The sequence below is a fragment of the Lepidochelys kempii genome, chromosome 6, assembly GCF_965140265.1.
Source record: "Lepidochelys kempii isolate rLepKem1 chromosome 6, rLepKem1.hap2, whole genome shotgun sequence".
NCBI classification, from domain to species: Eukaryota; Metazoa; Chordata; order Testudines; family Cheloniidae; genus Lepidochelys; species Lepidochelys kempii.
This window is the reverse complement of record NC_133261.1, coordinates 12,574,029-12,590,863: the sequence shown is the minus strand read 5'-3', so window position 1 is coordinate 12,590,863 and position 16,835 is coordinate 12,574,029. Positions and strand designations below refer to the sequence as shown.

At 58.3% G+C, this 16,835-nt stretch overlaps 1 protein-coding gene across 3 annotated transcripts in view; it reads left to right on the top strand.

Moving 5' to 3' along the window:
- The window catches only part of SPTB (spectrin beta, erythrocytic), a 133,897-nt gene that overhangs the window by 98,929 nt on the left and 18,133 nt on the right, over window positions 1-16,835 (top strand). For 2 of the 3 annotated variants that reach the window (XM_073346701.1, XM_073346702.1), the window contains 8 exons: window positions 1,744-1,948; window positions 2,526-2,900; window positions 4,499-4,743; window positions 5,364-5,502; window positions 6,049-6,133; window positions 6,844-7,040; window positions 7,532-7,641; window positions 10,176-10,254. In XM_073346701.1, the coding sequence (XP_073202802.1) occupies window positions 1,744-1,948; window positions 2,526-2,900; window positions 4,499-4,743; window positions 5,364-5,502; window positions 6,049-6,133; window positions 6,844-7,040; window positions 7,532-7,641; window positions 10,176-10,254 (1,435 nt within the window). Of the gene's footprint in view, window positions 1-1,743; window positions 1,949-2,525; window positions 2,901-4,498; window positions 4,744-5,363; window positions 5,503-6,048; window positions 6,134-6,843; window positions 7,041-7,531; window positions 7,642-10,175; window positions 10,255-16,835 lie in introns of those variants that run through there. The other variant, XR_012159281.1, reaches the window with a different exon arrangement.

The window sequence follows — 16,835 nt, the reverse complement described above, 5'->3', positions numbered from 1 at the left end:
AGTAGCATGTAGAGGCCCCAGGTGACATCAGGGCCCCATGGGGGCCGGGCGCAGCACAAACACACAGCGAGAGACAGGCCCTGCCCCAAAGATCTCACATTCTAAACAGACCGGGGTGGGAGGGGAAATAGAGTCACTGAGAGGGGAATGGACTTGCCCAGAGTCACCCAGCAGGTCAGTGGTTGATCTAGGAATTTAACCCTCAAGGAGCTCAATCTATTAAGCTTAACAAAGGGAAGGTCATTTAAGGGGTGACCTGATCCCAGTCTATATGTACAGATGTGGGGAACAAATATTTAACAATGGGCTCTTCAATCTAGCAGAGAAAGGCCTACCATGATCCAGTGGCTGGAAGTTGAAGCTGGACAAATTCAGCCTGGAAATAAGGTGTCCGTTTTAGCAGTGAGAGTAATAACCACTGGAACAAAGCTGGCGGTGGATTCTCCATCACTCCCAATGTTTAAATCAAGATGGGATACTGTTCTACGAGCTCTGCTCTGGTTCAGTCAGGAATTAATTCAAGGCCGGTCTCTGGCCTGTGTTATACGGGAGGTCAGAGGAGATGATCACATGGTCCTTTGGAAGGTGGGATCTATGAACCCAGGTCTCCTGACTCCCAACCCAGTGCCGTGCCCCCTGGGCCACACTGGCTCTGACTGTCCTGAATGCAGCTGCTTACAAATTCTCCAACAGACATGGTTTTTCCTCGGGAAATTATTATTAATTTGTATTATCGTATCACCGAGGACCCCTGCCAGGGCCCAGGCGCTGGGCAGACATAGAAGGAAAAGACAGACCCTGCCCTGCTATTTTGTTGAAACTGAGGCTTAGTTTACACTAGGAAGATTTGCCAGCATAGCTATGTCAGCTAAGAGTGGAAAAAGTCTCAGCCCCTAGCCAGCAAAACCTCCAGTGTCGGTACAGCTAAGCTGGGAGACAGGGGCTTCAGTCAGTTTAGCTGATGTCATCCTGGGCAGCAGGGAAGTCTCTGTCGTGTGCACCAGTGGTTCTCAACCAGGGGTGCGTGTACCCCTGGGGGTACGCAGAGGCCTTCCAGGGAGTACATCAACTCATCTAAATATTTGCCTAGTGTTATAGCTAGCTACATAAAAAGCCCTAGCGAAGTCAGTGCAAACTAACATTGCATACAGACAATAATGTGTTTATACTGCTCTGTATGCTATACACTGACATGTAAGTGCAATATGTATATTCCAATCGATTTATTTTATGACCGTATGGCAGTAATGAGAAAGTCAGCAATTTGTCAGTAATAATGTGCTGTGACACTTTTGTATTTTTATGTCTGGTTTTGCAAGCAAGTAGCTTTTAAGTGAGGTGAAACTTGGGGGTAAACAAGAGAAATCAGACTCCTGAAAGGGGTATAATAGTCTGGAAAGGTTGAGAGCCACTGGTGTGGACAATGCTGAAACTTTCTCTGTGAATGTGTCTATTTCGATGACATTTCCTTTTGAAAAAGAATGGGAACATTCCGGTTTGATCCTATCAGAACGGGCCATCCCGAGTGCTCGGTTAGTTTGAGATTGTATTGTAAGTTACTGTATAAGAGACGTTGTTTCTAAAGGTTGAAATTGGGACAGCTCACTTTCCCCCAAGCACTTTTTATTTTAACATTTTGTGTTGCGGGAAATTTGGATTCCGACGGGGAATGCCAGCGTCTTCCGAACCACGGGGCTCCCAGCCATCATGGTCGCTGACCCGCCTACTGTCTGTACCTCCCAGGGAGCAGATCATCAGGCTGCAGGGGCGGGTGGATAAGCAGTATGCGGGGCTGAAGGACCTGGCAGAGGAGCGCCGGCACAAGCTGGAGAACATGTACCACCTGTTCCAGCTGAAGCGGGAGGTGGACGACCTGGAGCAGTGGATCGCAGAGCGCGACATGGCCGCCTCCTCCCAGGAGTTGGGGCAGGATTACGACCATGTCACTGTGAGTTAGCGTGCCGGCCAAGGACTGGCAGGGCTGAGGGCACGGCTGCCCTGGCCTGGGACGCCTGCCTGATGTTTCCACAGCAGCAGTGCATCGTGAGGCTGGAGCTTTCTGTAGCCTGGCGGGGCGAGGGGATCTTTCTGGAAACAGAGCTGTAGGGCAGCCTAGCCCTGGGGGCAGAGGGAAGAGGAACGCTCCCAGGGCAAGGGGGTGTGTGTACAGAGCAGCGCACCCAGGATAGGGGTGGGCGGGCTGTACAGAGGAGCATGCCCACAGTGAGGTGGGCGGTACGGAGGAGGCAGAGGTGGATTACCATTCTGTGGGGCACTGGGCCAGAGCAAGAAGGGGCCCCACCACCCACATCCCAGTGCTCCTACCGGGGAAATGGGGTCAGGGCGCGGGGGCTTCCCCCACTCCCCTGCAGGGGCGCCGGGTGGGGGGAGTGGATCGGAGTGCGGGGGTGCCCATTCTTCCGGGCCCCCAGTTGGCCGGAGCCCCTGGGCACGGCCCCGTTCGCCCAGTGGCTAATCCGCCACTGGGAGGAGAGTGCCTCTGGTGAGGATTGTTTCTCTGCCAGCTGCTGCGGGAGAAGTTCCGGGACTTTGCGCGGGAGACGGGCAGCGTGGGGCAGGAGCGCGTGGACAACGTGAACCTGGTCATCGAGCAGCTGATTGACGCCGGCCACTCGGAGGCCGCCACCATGGCTGAGTGGAAGGACGGGCTGAACGAGAGCTGGGCAGACCTGCTGGAGCTCATTGACACGCGCGTGCAGCTGCTGGCCACCTCCTACGAGCTGCGCAAGTACTTCTACGATGGCACCGAGATCCTGGGGCTCATCCAGGAGAAGCAGCGGGAGCTGCCTGTGGAGCTGGGTCAGGATGCCCACACTGCTGAGTCCTTCCACCGAATGCACACGGCCTTCGAGCGCGACATCCACCTGCTGGAGGGGCAGGTACGGCTCCCCCACTGCAGGACCTCGGGGCTCCTAGAGCACCGGGGGTCTGGGATCAGACTCATCTCTGCCGCAATAGAGCACCTGCCGGCGATGCCCCTGGGCTGCCTTATTGCCAGCTGCTCCTTGCTCCCGGTCGTCCCATCACAGGAGCACCATGTCTCGCTGGGAAGTGTTTTCCCTGTGGTGTGGCTAGCTGGGGGAAATGGGGTGCCGTGTCTGCCCCTGCTTGGGTTTCGCTAGGCCATGCTCTGCTTTTGCACACGTAGGCCACCAGCCGCGGAACATGGCTCGTAGGTGATGCATGGATTACAGGGCCAGACGAGGCCACTCTGAGCTCCTGTAAACCAGCCAGAGAACCTCCCCCAGGGATGCCTGCCACCAGCCCAGAACTCCGGGTGGGATCCAGCCTGGATTTATAGATGCCGTACCAGGGTTGGAGAACCCGCCATGCCCCGGGCGATCTGTTCCCTGCTAAACACCTGCCTCTCATTTCAAACTGGAATGTTGCTGATGTCAGCTCCCAGCCACGGCTCTTGCTTTGACAGTGTCAGATCAGCGGTTCTCAAACTGCGGGCCGGGACCTCAAGTGGGTCGCGACCCTGGTTTAATGAGGTCACCAGGGCTGGAGTTAGATTTGCTGGGGCCCGGGGCTGAAGCGAAGCCCGAGGGCTTCAGCCCTTGGTGGCGGGGCTCAGTCTTCAGCTTCAGCCCTGGGCCATGGGTCTCAGGTTACAGGTCCTCCCACACGGGGTTCAAGCCCTTGGGCTTTGGGTTTGCCTCCCCCACCCCCGCCAGGGGTAGCCAGGCTTGGGCAGGCTCAGGCTTTGGTCCCCTCTCTTGGGGTTGTGTAGTAATTTTTGTTGTCAGAAGGAGGGGTCGCGGTGCAATGAAATCTGAGAACGGCTGGACTAGATTACAGAGCCCCCTGCTAGCAAAAATCTCCTGCCTGGCCTGATAGAGCAGGATCGAGTCAGCTCTCAGCCTTCTCCTGAATAAACTAACCAGATTGAGCCCCTTCAGTCTCGTGCTGCACGGCCGGTTCCCAGACCTCACATCGCCCCGTAGCTCTTTTCTGAGCCCTTCCCTGTTTTTCAACATCCTTGGACCAGAGTGGGCTCAGTTTCCAGGACCGGTGCCATACACAGACACAATACCACCTGCCTGGTCCTACTCAATATTCTCACGTTAATCCTCCCAGGTACGGCATCACCCTGGCAGCTCATGTTGAGTTGCTTGTCCAGTGTGATCCCCAAGTCACTTTCAGAGGCCCCACTTTCCCGGTTCAGCCCCCCATGCTGTAGTTGGGGGCTGCATTCCTTGTTCCTAGATATAGAACCTTGCATTTGGCCATATTAAAATACATGTTGTTTGCATGTGCCCAGCTTACCAAGTGACCCATCCTTGTTGTTATTTACCACTTCCTTGTCTCTGTGTCAACCAGTGGTTGGGATCAGCCCTGTCTGACAGACGGGAATTGTGATGGGACTCCCCGGTCTAGAACTAGAGGCGGGTGGTAGAGTGGGGCCCAGGAGTCATGGAACCCGCTGCTCGGCTTTCCCTCCCTTGGCCACATTTCCCCATGCTCTCTCCGGCAGGTCCAGCAGTTCCGGGAGGTAGCAGCGCGGCTGCAGACAGCCTATGCGGGGGAAAAAGCTGACGCAATCCAGAGGCACGAGCAGGAGGTGGTGAGGGCCTGGAAGTCCCTGCTGGATGCCTGCAGCGGGCGGCGGGCACAGCTGGTGGACACAGCCGAGAAATTCCGCTTCTTCAGTATGGTCAGGGACCTCCTGTCTTGGATGGAGAGCATCACCCGGCAGATCGAAACTCAGGAGAAGCCCAGGTAAATCGCCATTGAGAGGGAATGGCTCTGGCCCGCCCTGACTCACCCCCTCCCCACACGTGGACCCTGAATAAGCCCCACACAGGGTCCGACATGCCACGGTGGCGTCTCTATTCCCAGCTTTTAAATGCGCACCTGACACTCATCAGAGACTGAGAAGCAGCCTTGTACTTCGCAAGTCTCCCCTTCTTGCGGGATCATATTTCCAAAAGGGACACCATGTGGGGCTAGCCTGAGCCCTTCCCCCCCCTCCATGCGTGGGGCTGGCCCAAACCACTCTCTCGAACCCATCTCCCCACACAGGGCTGGCCCATGTCACTCGCCTGAGCCCGGCCCCTCCCGCCACTCCCCCCCCACGCAGGGCTGGCGTCGCTGCTCACCCGAGCCCTGCCTGCCCTCTGACCGAGCCCTGCCTTCCCACCCTGAGTGGGGCTGGTATCATCCCTCGCCCCCCTCACGTGTTCCTCCGCACCCCACCTTTGGGGGGGGGCAAAAATGGTCATTTGTCCCGTTTGCTGTTGCCAACTGGCCACTTTTGCCCAAAAAGTCGGGACGGCCGGGAGAGGGCTTAAAAAAGGGACTGTCCCGGCCCAAACGGGACGCATGGTCACCCTATGCAGAGATGTCTCGTCCGTGGAGCTGCTGCTGAAATACCACCAGGGGATCAAGTCCGAGATTGAAACCAGGCAGAAGAGCTTCGCCAGCTGCGTCGACCTGGGGAAGAGGCTCCTGCAGCGCAGACACCAAGCCGGTGCCGAGGTGAGGCGCACGGGGCCTCACGCTCTCGTTTGGCCTCCATGGGCGGGGCAGCCCAGCCTAACTCCATCTTGCAGGGTGCCCTGCGGCCACGCCCCCCACTGGGATCCCTCACGGGAGAGGTAGTCTGGCTGGTGAGCACAGGGGGAGCGCGGCGCACCCAAACTACAACTCCCAGGAGGCACCGCGGCAGCATTGCTGAATTGAAATATTCTGGTTTTCCGGGTGGGTTTTTTTTTTTTCATTAAAACCGCAACCTTTTCCGCGGAAAATTGACATTCAAAATGAATTTTTTTTTTCTTTCTGTCAAGACTGAGCCCCTCCCCCCACTTCCGACCCCACGGCCGGAGGTGTCATTCCTCGTTCAGAGCCTGCAAAGTGCCCAGCGTGTCCTGGGTGCGCCGTGTAAAGCAACATCCGATGGAGGTTTCCCGCCTGAGGGCCCTCCGGAGCAGCGCGAGGCAGACCTGTAGAGCCAGTTACAGAGACACCCGCCGGAGCCGGGAGTGGAAAACGCCGTGGTTATTTCTCTCCTCTCTCCCCTTCCAGATCAAGGAGAAGCTGCTGCAGCTGACGGAGAAGAGGCGTGAGATGATGGAGACGTGGGACAGGCGCTGGGACTGGCTCCGCCTGTGTGAGTGGCACATGGGCATGTCGGTGGTGGGGGAGGGTCGATGGGCACCAGGAAGTTGCTGGGACTTCACCCAGACCTCCAAGGTTAGCACCCGCTTGGCCCCAGGACACTGAGCTCTGTGAAATGGGAGCTCTGGAAAATCCGGCCTGTGGTCTGCAGCAACAAACCATGGACAGGCGGCTCCCAGGGGAAGGGGGTGGGAGGAAACATACTGCCCCGCTGAGATGGGTGTGGCATGCTGTGCTTTCCCCAGCGCAACACGGGACCCCATCCCCCTAGCGTGCACCGGGACTGGGTGCAGGGAGCCTACGTCGGCCTCAGCGGTCAGCATTGGGGCCTGGCGTAGGAGCCTCAGCCTGCTTAGGGGGAGGTTTGCAGGGACCCACCTGCCTCTGCTGAGGGGGCAGTTGCACTTGTTGGGGGAGGGATGTCCCAAAACCCTGGGCTCCCAGCTCCTGAAAACTCCCCGCTGGGGTGCAGGAGAGTTGGCCTGAACCACTCTGGGTCTCCCTTTTCCCCAGTCCCCGAGGGGGGTGATGCTCATGCCCTGATCTCTGCAGAGCGCTGTGTGCTCCAGGGTATTAACGAGCAGGACACTAGCGTCCTCCTCCTTGGGGGAGCCAGCCAGCTCCAGCGCGGAGACTGGCCCTGCTCCCCCACCCCCGCCTGCCGCGGGCATGTAACGCGCCGCTCTGCTCTCTCCGCGGCAGTGCTGGAAGTGTGCCAGTTCTCCAGGGACGCCTCGGTGGCCGAGGCCTGGCTGATCGCCAAGGAGCCGTACCTGGCCAGCGGCGACTATGGACAGACCGTGGACAGCGTCGAGAAGCTGCTGAAAAGGCACAACGCCTTTGAGAAATCCACCGCCACGTGGGAGGAGCGCTTCGCCGCCCTGCAGAGGCTGACCACGGTGAGCATACCCCAGGCCTAGGTGGGCGGGCATCAGCAACGGGGATCGAACCGGGGAACCTCAGCAGCTAGGATGCCAGGAGCAGGCTCCTGTGAGCTGCGACTAGAGGGGGGCAGAGAGCCGCCCCCACGGGCAGAAGCTGCACTGGGAAGGCAGGGTGGATCCCTTGCCAGGCTGGTGCATAGCTGGGCACATTCCCGGGTGCTTTAGCCACTCCAGTTATCAATGATCCAAAGAACAGGGCTTCCCCACTTCCCTCCAGAGACCGTCCCCCTGCCTGGTGGGTCTCACAGCGGGGGATCTCCCCCAGACACCCTTTTGTACTGCACTGTCACTGGTGGTAGCACTGCATCCGGCCTCCCCCTAGCCCCCTGCTCTCCCTTCCCGGCATTCCCGCCCTTCGCCCACAGCTCCCTGCCAAGCCCTTGGACCTTCTGCCGTTTGCAAATCTGCAGCCTTTAAATAATCCTCCCCACTGAATCCTTTTCCAGCTGGAGTTGCTAGGGAAGCGGAAGCTCCAAGCGGAGTCCACGCAGCGCACGGCAACCTGGACCATCGACCCCCAGTACGACTTTGACCCAGGGGCTTTGGAAGCACTGGAGTAAGTGACAAGCTCACGCGTTTCACTGCACCTGCGACCTTCCCTTCGGGCCTTTTGTGGGGTGATTCTGCACCCAACGAGGCAGCGGGAGTCTCACCAGGTCCTGGAGATACCACAGACTAAGGAGGATGGGCTAGTGAGTTAGTAGTCAGCTGCCAGCAGGGGATCCCAGCGTGCTCGTGCCCATGCCTTGTGGGTTCTAGCCATGGAATCAAAGCCAGGGTTGAAACGCTCGGGACGGGTTCACTTCGTAGCACCTGACTTGGGAGCATTTGCAGCTCGCGGCCAGTGCTAGTTAAATGGAAAAGTCCCTTTCCGAAGGCTGATGCTGGGGAGTGCAGCCCAAAGGGGTGTTTCCAGGCTGAGCTGGATTGCCAGGGACATTGCGTTTCAGGATGCAGGTGCCAGTCAGGCTGAGAGTGACTTAGAGCCCAGGGAGATGAGACCGTCAATCGGTCACCAGCTCTGGAAGTGCAGCCCTGCTGCCCCACCGGCAGATCACTGATTGCAAACCTGCAGCTAGGCCTGGTGCCCTTGGAGCATTTGGTGCTGGCCCTTACCAAGCTGTGGGGCCCTGCTCTGTTCTTTCAGGCCATATCTTGTGTTTTCCCCAAGCTGCCAAGTCCAGCTGCCGGGTAAAGTTGTTCCAAGTGGCTCAGGTCAACGGGAATTTTGCCCTTGACTTCAATGGGTCTGTCCATCCGTTAACGCCCCGCACTTGCTTTGGAGCTTTCGCTGGATCGGGGCCGGAGGAGGTGGCATCCCGCAGGGTCCGGCCCCGCAGCAGCACCTTCTTCTGGGCCCATTTCAGAAGTCAGGCTGGAGTCAGGCGCCGGTCTCCCTCAGGCTCCTCTCTGGATGCCAGCCCCGTCTGTCTCAGGAGTCTGCCTGGCCTCCCCTCACCCTGGTATCTGGGCATCTCCTGTGTCAAATCGATGGCAATAGCGAAGTCCCCAGCGGACTCCATGGGGTTGCTGGCTCTTCTCCCTTCTTGGGGTCAGAACTCAGCTTGCGGGGAAATGTGGGACTTGGATGGGGGGGATATTCTCCATTGCCTTGGGGTTAGCTTGATCTGCGCCAGCGGGGTTTGTTGGTCGGTTCCTTGGGGATGGGGGGAGAAAGAGGGTCAGTGTGGGGTTTGGGCAGAGAAAGGGGCACCAGTGTTGGTCTTTGGAGGGTTGAAGGGGGGCCAGTGTTGGAATTTGGGGTAGAAGGATCAGCACTGGGGGTTTGGATGGTGAGAGCTGGGCTTTGGAGTGTGGAAGGGGGGGATCAGCCAGGGTGACCAGATGTTCCAATTTTATAGGGACAGTCCCGATATTTGAGGCTTTGTCTTATATAGGTGCTTATTATCCCCCCGTCCTGATTTTTCACACTTGCTATCAGGTCACCCGAGGGTCGGCACCAGGGTCCAGAGGGAGGAAAGGGGAGCAGGGGGGCAGTGTCAGGAGTCTGGGGGTTGGGAGAGGGGGTGGCTCCAGGAGGTGAGGACAGAAGGGGGGTCAGCTTCAGGGGGTGGCACTGGGAGCCAGGGGGAGTGGTCAGGGGTGTGGAAGGGGGGCGGTGCTGGCAGCAGGGGGAGGACAGTGCCGGGGGTCAGGGGTATGGGAGGTAGGGGTGCTGGGGGGGGGATGGTGCCAGGGGCGTGGAAGGGGGACAGTGCCGGGGGTCAGGGGTATGGAAGGGGGCTGTGCCAGGGGGCACGGTCAGGGGGCAGGAGGGTGTGGAAGAGGGGTGGTGCCGGGGTGGGACAGAAGGGAGGGCTGGTGCCAGGGGGCAGGGAGTGGTGCCCAGGGTCAGGGGCATGGAAGGGGGCAGCACTGGCGGTTTGCAGCCCCAATGCCCTTGCTAAAACCCAGCCTGGGTAATTCTAGCCAGCTGGCTCAGGTCTCTGAACAGCGTCAATGGCAGAAGAGATTCCTTTCTTTCTTTCTTTTTTTTTAACTACTTAAACTGTTCTTGAGTTTTGATGTCCTCCATTAAACAGTTGCCATGTTCCACCCCAGAGGCAGCTGCATTTCCTAGAATCCTAGAAGATTAGGGTTGGAAGAGACCTCAGGAGGTCATCTAGTCCAACTCCCTGCTCAAAGCAGGACCAACACGCACTAAATCATCCCAGCCAGGGCTTTGTCAAGCCGGGCCTTGTGGGTGAAGTGACTCATCTAGCATTTGTAAGCTGAGTGGGAAACTCTTGAGGCTGCAGGGGTGGGGTGTTTTGGGGATACAGAATTTAGCGGCCGCTTTGCATTGTAGAACCAGCACAATGCCTGCAGCAGACGCTTGGCCACACTGGCTGTGCTTCTTGGTTCCATTGTTTGTAAATCTACATGCCCTAGGAGAGAGCTGAAGAGGCCAGATCCGGAACAGCCATTTGCGACTCCCTTAGCTTGAGAAACTCCCAGTCACAAAAGCATCGGATTCAGAATAACATTGGTGATTCTGGGCAAACCATTTACAACAGCAAATTATGGGCCTCTTACGTGAAAGAAAATACTAAAGTTCCCTCTTTTTAAAGGGAGTGTTATTTGCCATAGGTCTCAGGAAGAAAAAGAGAAGAAAACAGGGGTAATTTCACAGGACCTCTCTGAACCTGCTACAGAAGACTCATCACTGGTCAGTTACCAATTTTAGTTTTCTCCTTCCTGGACCCACCCCCCAGCTGCATAATTCCCCGGGATTTTTTATAAAGCTCTTTGCAAATTGTTGCCTCTCTGCCGAAGCCTGTTAACAATGTGCCAATGTTTCCCTCTGACAAAAGCCTCCTGTTTTCTTATTTGCTTTGTGTTTGTTCGTCCCCCTAGTTCTTTCCTCTGCTATCAGTGAAGCAGGTGGAAAGGTTTTTGTACCACGCATTCATCCATTGTTTCTTTAATTAGCTTAATAAATGTTCACATTATAAATAATTTACTGTTTGCCACAAAAATATACACACGTTCACACATTGTATTTTTCCACCCCCAGAAAATGCTCTTTTTTTAACCCAGCAAGAATTTCCCCAACGAGCAAAGGATGTAGTTTGCCAGGTTCACTCGTCTCGAGGTGGATCTGTCCCATCTGATACATCTGTCCCTCATTTGGTTGGGGGAAAGGTTCGCTTGCCCACCATTGCCCTCCACGAGCGGAGGTTGAGGGTACATGTGTGCTGCAAAGAAAGACTCGCGGCTGAAAGTCTCGGAACCCCGGTCAGCTGACTCAGGCTTGCTGGGCTTGTGCTGTGGGGCTAAAAATATCAGCCTAGAGGTTTGGGCTCGGGCTTGGCTCTGAGACCTGACCCCTCACTGGAGAGGGCTCCAGGCCATGCAAAGTGCTATTTTTAGCCCAGTAGTGTGAGCCCGAGTCAGCAGACCCAGGCTCTGAGACTCGTTACCATGGGTGTTTTTCTGCAATGTAGACAGAGCTTAGCTCCAGAGATGTTAAGGGCAGGCAGGACCATTGGATCGTCTTGCCTGACCCCCTGTGTAGCCCAGGCCAGAGAGTTCTGCTCCGTTACCCCTGTGTTGAGCCCAGTCACTTGTGTTTGGCCAAAGCAGATCTTTCAGAAAGGCCTCAGTCTGGATTCTCCATCTCTTGATGTCTTCAATCCCCCCTTCCCAGGGTAGCTTGTCCCTACAGAATAAACATCAGGGCCTTGTGGAATGCATCTGGCTTCTGCTCCAGCCATGGGTTCTTGTCCTGCCTTTCTCCGCCCTCTAAGCACCCGGTGTTTCCTCCCCGGAAAGGGCCATATGCGTAAGCTGGTCTGGAAGGGTGCACTGGGAGACCCCTTGCTCCCCACGCTGCCGGCACGTGCGGTGAAACAGCGCCCCCGCGGAAAATGCCGTGTCTGCCAAACTCCAACGGTTCCAGGAGCACCAGGGGGAAGAAAGGCAGGTCTGTAGAGCCGGGAAAGGGGGCGCAGTGACAGCTGCTGGTAGGGAAGGGTCATTTGTACAGCCTGCACTGTTCCACCCCGTCAGGCCGACAAAACTGGGCTCGCTGCCTTGCGTCGCCTGGCGAATGCAGGCTGGGTGGGCGCTGCTTGCTCTCTGGCCATACGCCGGGGGAACCCCAGGGAGGGAGAAGGCCGGCCCCCATGCTCAGCTCAGTGTCTATTCACATTGAAACTGGCCAGGACAAGCGAAGAGGTTAAAGCTACAGGAACACAGGGAATAACGGCTAGCGGAGGGGCCTACAACTCAGGTCTGCTGGGTTCCACTCCTGGCTCACTGCGGGATCGCGGGCAGCTCATTAAAAAGCCACTGGCTATTCCCTAGAAGCGGGTTTGCTGTCTTAGGCCCTTCCTTCGCTAGAAACGCGCGTCCGTGCGGACGCTGGCTCCGGCGACAGGAGGGGCTCTCCCGTTGCTGGAGTTCACTGAGTGGCAGGAGCGAGGCGGATGGTGTAATGACCTCGCGCAGGGGGGTGGATTTTTCACCCCCCCCGAGCGGATCGCTGGCTGGACCTGGCTGTTGAAATGTCCGTGACAAGGGGTGATGGGTTGGTGGCGTTTCTCTCCTGGCTGAAGCCCCGGCACCTGCACAGTAACATAGGCATAATGCTGCCCCTGCAGCGCCCTTTGCTCAGGGAACCGGCACGAAACCTTTTGTTGCCAGTGTGAACTGGGTCTCCGCTAGGGGGTTTGCCAGGCCAGCTCTTCCCCATCTGGACCTGGCCTGTGTTTCAGTGCTCTGGGCAGTCTGGAAACCAGCCACCCCCTTTCCAAGCTGCATGGCTCACAGGCCAGTGCCCACGGGGCAGCGGGAGGAGCTAGGCAACCCGGGCTCGTTCTGGGGGTGCGTGAAACATAAGGAGGATGTGGACACAACTGGGGCTGGAACAGTGAAGGGAGCGGGGAGCCTCATGTGGCCGTCGGTTCCCTGTGGCGTGCAGAGACTAACTGTGCTCCTCTAGTCTGACCTCCTATCTGCTCTACGCCCGTTTGCAACTGGGTTGCAGCAGGACCCACCTCATAGCAAGTGCCCCTGGCTTCCCTCATTGCACCTGCCCCCCTCCTCCCGGGGGAGCCATTCACCCGCATGCACGCTAGCTGGGCCCTCCCACGAGAGCCTGCTTGGGAAGCCGGGGCTCTGTAGCTGTGAGAAGCACTTGCCCGTAGCTGCTCCGCTCCGGTTCTTCCCCCTGTGCCGGGGATCTGGGGCACTCCGGAGAAGGCCTGTTCTAGCAACTATGCCTCCCTCCAAATGGCAGACACCCGCCTTAGCCCCGCATGGAAGATTGCTCTCAGCAGAGGCGTTTTAGGTTCCCCACCAGCACCCAAGAGAAGGGTCCCTGCTCCTGCTCACGGCCTGGGAATCCTGCTCCAGGCAGCTGGGCTGTGGCCTCCTCAATGTATGGGTCTGCGCTGTCACCTTCACAGGAGGCTTCGGCACTGATTCAGGCCAGACCTCCTCCCAGTGTGGACAGGAGATTGGCTTACCTGGCAGCCCCACCGCAGAGTCTCAGGTGCATGCGGGGGAGGCAGGCCAGGAAGGATGGCCTGAGGAAACAGGGAACTGGCCGGGGGCTCAGGAGAACTGGCTCCAAGTCCTGGCTCTGCTACTGGCTTGAAGGGTGACCTTGGGCAAATCAACCACCCCTGGGCCTCAGCGCCCAGCTGTCATTGGGGATAGCGTTCCCTGCCTCGCATGGAGGGTGAGCAGCTAAACCCACCCACCGCCAGGAGGCCTGAGAGCTACCTCGATAGATCCCGGACTGGGCAGTTGGGGCTTTCAGGTCTCCTGGAGGTGCATTCTGGTCAGGTCCTGCCCCCTCCTTGTGCGCTGGCCATTGGCTGTGCCTTAGCTGCTCAGGCATGGGGCAGTCCGTGGTGCCAAATCTCTGTAGCTCCCCTGGTGTCGCGAGACGCTCTGACCAGCTACACCAGCGGAGGATCTGACCCATAGACAGACTGGAGAGAGTCCAGCGGAGGGCAATGAAAATTATTAGGGGCTGGGGCACATGACTTACGAGGAGAGGCTGAGGGAAATGGGGTTATTTAGTCTGCAGAAGAGAAGAGTGAGGGGGGGGCGATTTGATAGCTGCTTTCAACTACCTGAAAGGGGGTTCCAAAGAGGATGGATCTAGACTGTTCTCAGTGGTACCAGGTGACAGAACAAGAAGCAATGGTCTCAAGTTGCAGTGGGGGAGGTTTAGGTTGGATATTAGGAAACACTATTTCACTAGGAGGGTGGGGAAGCTCTGGAATGGGTTCCCTAGGGAGGTGGTGGAATCTCCATCCTTCATGGTTTTTAAGGCCCAGCTTGACAAAGCCCTGGCTGGGATGATTTAGTTGGGGTTGGTCCTGCTTTGAGCAGGGGGTTGGACTAGACGACCTCCCGAGGTCCCTTCCAACCCTGAGATTCTCGGATTCTGCGACACCCCCAGCGCCACAGGGTCCCGCGCTGGTGGAGATGAGATACTCTGTTGCCCTCCTCTCTCCAGGCAGAGCTCGAGGAGAATCCGTGACACACCAGCTCACTTTTCCCAGCACCTCCAGGGCTCAGGTTTCCAGGCTGCCCAGCCCTGCTAGAGCTGTGACTCCTGGTGCCTGGAGCTGTGACTCCGGAGCTGAGGCTCACAGGGGTGACAGGACTTCACTGCACATTAGGTTACTTCCCCCGACGCCCGTTAGTGACCTCCCCCGCCCGGCGGCATTCGGCTGGGTGTTCCTACCAGCTCTCCTAGCACAACAAACCATTGGACCGGCGGGTTCCAGAGACGCAGCCAGGCGAAATGCAGGGAGCCTCTCAACTCCAGAGCAGCAGCTGCGAAGCAGAGGAGAGGAACACGGGGTAATTTTTCTCCCGACACCCGACGCGGTGGGCTTAGACTCCGGCTCGTCCCCCTGCAGGAATTCTAACCTCTTGCCATTGTTTTCTTTGGAAGAACGGTGCCCCGTCCGAGGCAGGCCCCGTGGAGACCCCCGAACTGGCGCTCTCCGGTGCACGCCCAGCGTGAGTGGGAGACAGGGACGGCTCATCAGAGGCTCGGCAACCTTTGGATCAGCTGCCAAAGGCTCTTTGTGCTGCTTGGCCTTGGTGCCGCCTCCAGCACCACCTCACGCTGCTCCTGCCTATCAGCCTGCTCTTCCTTTCACTGCATCTTCTTCCTCCTCTTGCGCCCAGCCCAGTTCTTAGCTCTCCTTGCCTGCCTGCCTTCTCCTCCTTGGACATCTTCTCTCCAGCGCTGGCCTTAGCTAACCCCCTTCCCGGGGGCTAGCTTGCTGCACCTCGGGGACTCCCCTGTCCCCCCCAGCTAATCCGCTTGCAGAGGGCGTTTCTTTGAGTGGTTGGAGTAGACTCCAACCCAGCTCCGGCTCCCTATTCTGCTGGCTGCAGTGTGCTGGTCTCTTCCTCTGCCTCCATTTCCAGCAGACCAGGTGTGGCTCTCTGCACCACTTCACCCCCAGTTCCCTGCGTGCCTCCGCTCCGGCCCTGCTAAAATCTTCCCCCCCGCACACCTTGCCCGGCTCCCGACAGCTGCCCTGCCCTGAGACGTTGCCCCTGCTCCCCCGTCTGCTTCAGGGTCCCGGGCACACTCGCTCTCCTGGGAATTAAAGGCTCCCGTGTGCTTGCTGCTGTCATTCAGGCCTTGTGTCACGCTCTGGGCCCTGCTGAGCTAGCACTGGCTGCAGGGGTTGCTAGAGCCTCTCCATCTGCCATAGCTTCTCCCATCGCCCCGTGCCATGCGCGGGGCCTGCTCTGCCTCCTCCTTCCCCTCACCCTGTGCTGGCCCCCTGGCCCGGGGTGAGCGAAGGCTGCAAAGCCGGCCGGGCCACGGTTTGTATGAAGGACGTTCCCTGAACAGCCCCTGGCTGCAGCGTATCCAAGAGGCCGGGCCCCATGTAGCCAGTGACATTGTCTCCAGGCTGGGCCCTTGTTCCCTAGGCAGCGTGCCCGTACTTCCCACCCACTCGAGCCCCTCTGGGGCAGGTGCAGTGACCCTCTGGCCTTTGAGGCCCACCCTGGAGCAGGGTACCCTCCCCCCCGAGGAATGCTACACCCACCCGGAGGAAAGTTGCTTCTACCACCCAACCCTGGAGCAAGGTATCCCTTGAGCAGCATGGGTCCTTTGAGCTAATACTGTGTCAGTCATGCCCAGGGCAGCTCCCTCCGGGAGTCACGGGCTCAGGCTCTCTGCAGACTCAGGCAGCGTCGCTGCATCGGTCACATTGGGTTCTGTTTTGGAAATGTTCCTCACTGCACTGAGAGCTAGGGGCCTTTTCTTCCTTCTGTGAGAGCTGAGAGTCTGGAGAACAAGCTGGCAGGTCACAGACCAGCCCTGGGGCGATGGAGCCCTGATCCCCGCCTGGAGCTGCCCCCTTGTGCTGCAGGCCCAGCCATCAGCACACCAGCCATAGCTAGGAGCCAGAAGGGTGTCCCTGCAAAGACCTGCTCTCAGCCCACACTAGATGGCTCCCCGTCACCCACGTCGGAGCCCCATCACGTTGCCTGTCCCCAGGAGGTGCCTTCCAAAGCAGGGTCCCCTCTAGGGCTCATGAGTTCCAGAGCCAAAGATGACACCCCACCCCGCAAACGCACTGCGAATGTCCTGCCACCAGCCTCCTCCCACTGACTCCAGCAGAAACACCTCGGCTCAGCCCAGCTCCTGCACCCCAAAAGAGCCCACGCTGAAAGCAGCTCTAGGCCAGAGCCCCACACGGCGTGCACAGGCAGGGTCCCAGACACGCCGCAGGGGCTGGTCTAAGCAGAAATGACACAAGCTCCTTGGCAAGCCCATGTGACCCAAGGCCGCCCAGCCCAGGCGCTCCCAGCCACACCATACTGGGAACCGCAGGCCCCCATCACAGAACTAGCTGAGGGCCCCGTCTTGGGATGGAAGGGATCCAACTCTTGGGTCCCACGTACAGAAGCCTCCAGCAGCTGAGTTGTGGTCCTAGCTCCACGCTCGGGGCACAGATACGCTCTCTGGTACCTGCTCCTGAGAGGTGCATCTTCATGGTCCAGCTACCCAGTGCCCCAGGCTGACCCTCAGCTTCCTCATCACTTGAACACACCTCGCCCAGCACTGCAGCCGCGTGGGCCCTCTGGGATACCAGGTTAACGCTCCAAGGGCATGCGCTGGGTGTGACTAACACACGTATACCCACACGCTGCCCACAGGTTTCTAAGCCACCGTCACCCATCACTTAGCAATGCAAGAAATGCCCAGCTCTAGCCTAAAGCAATAACCCAGACCCAGAACTGAAGTTCCCT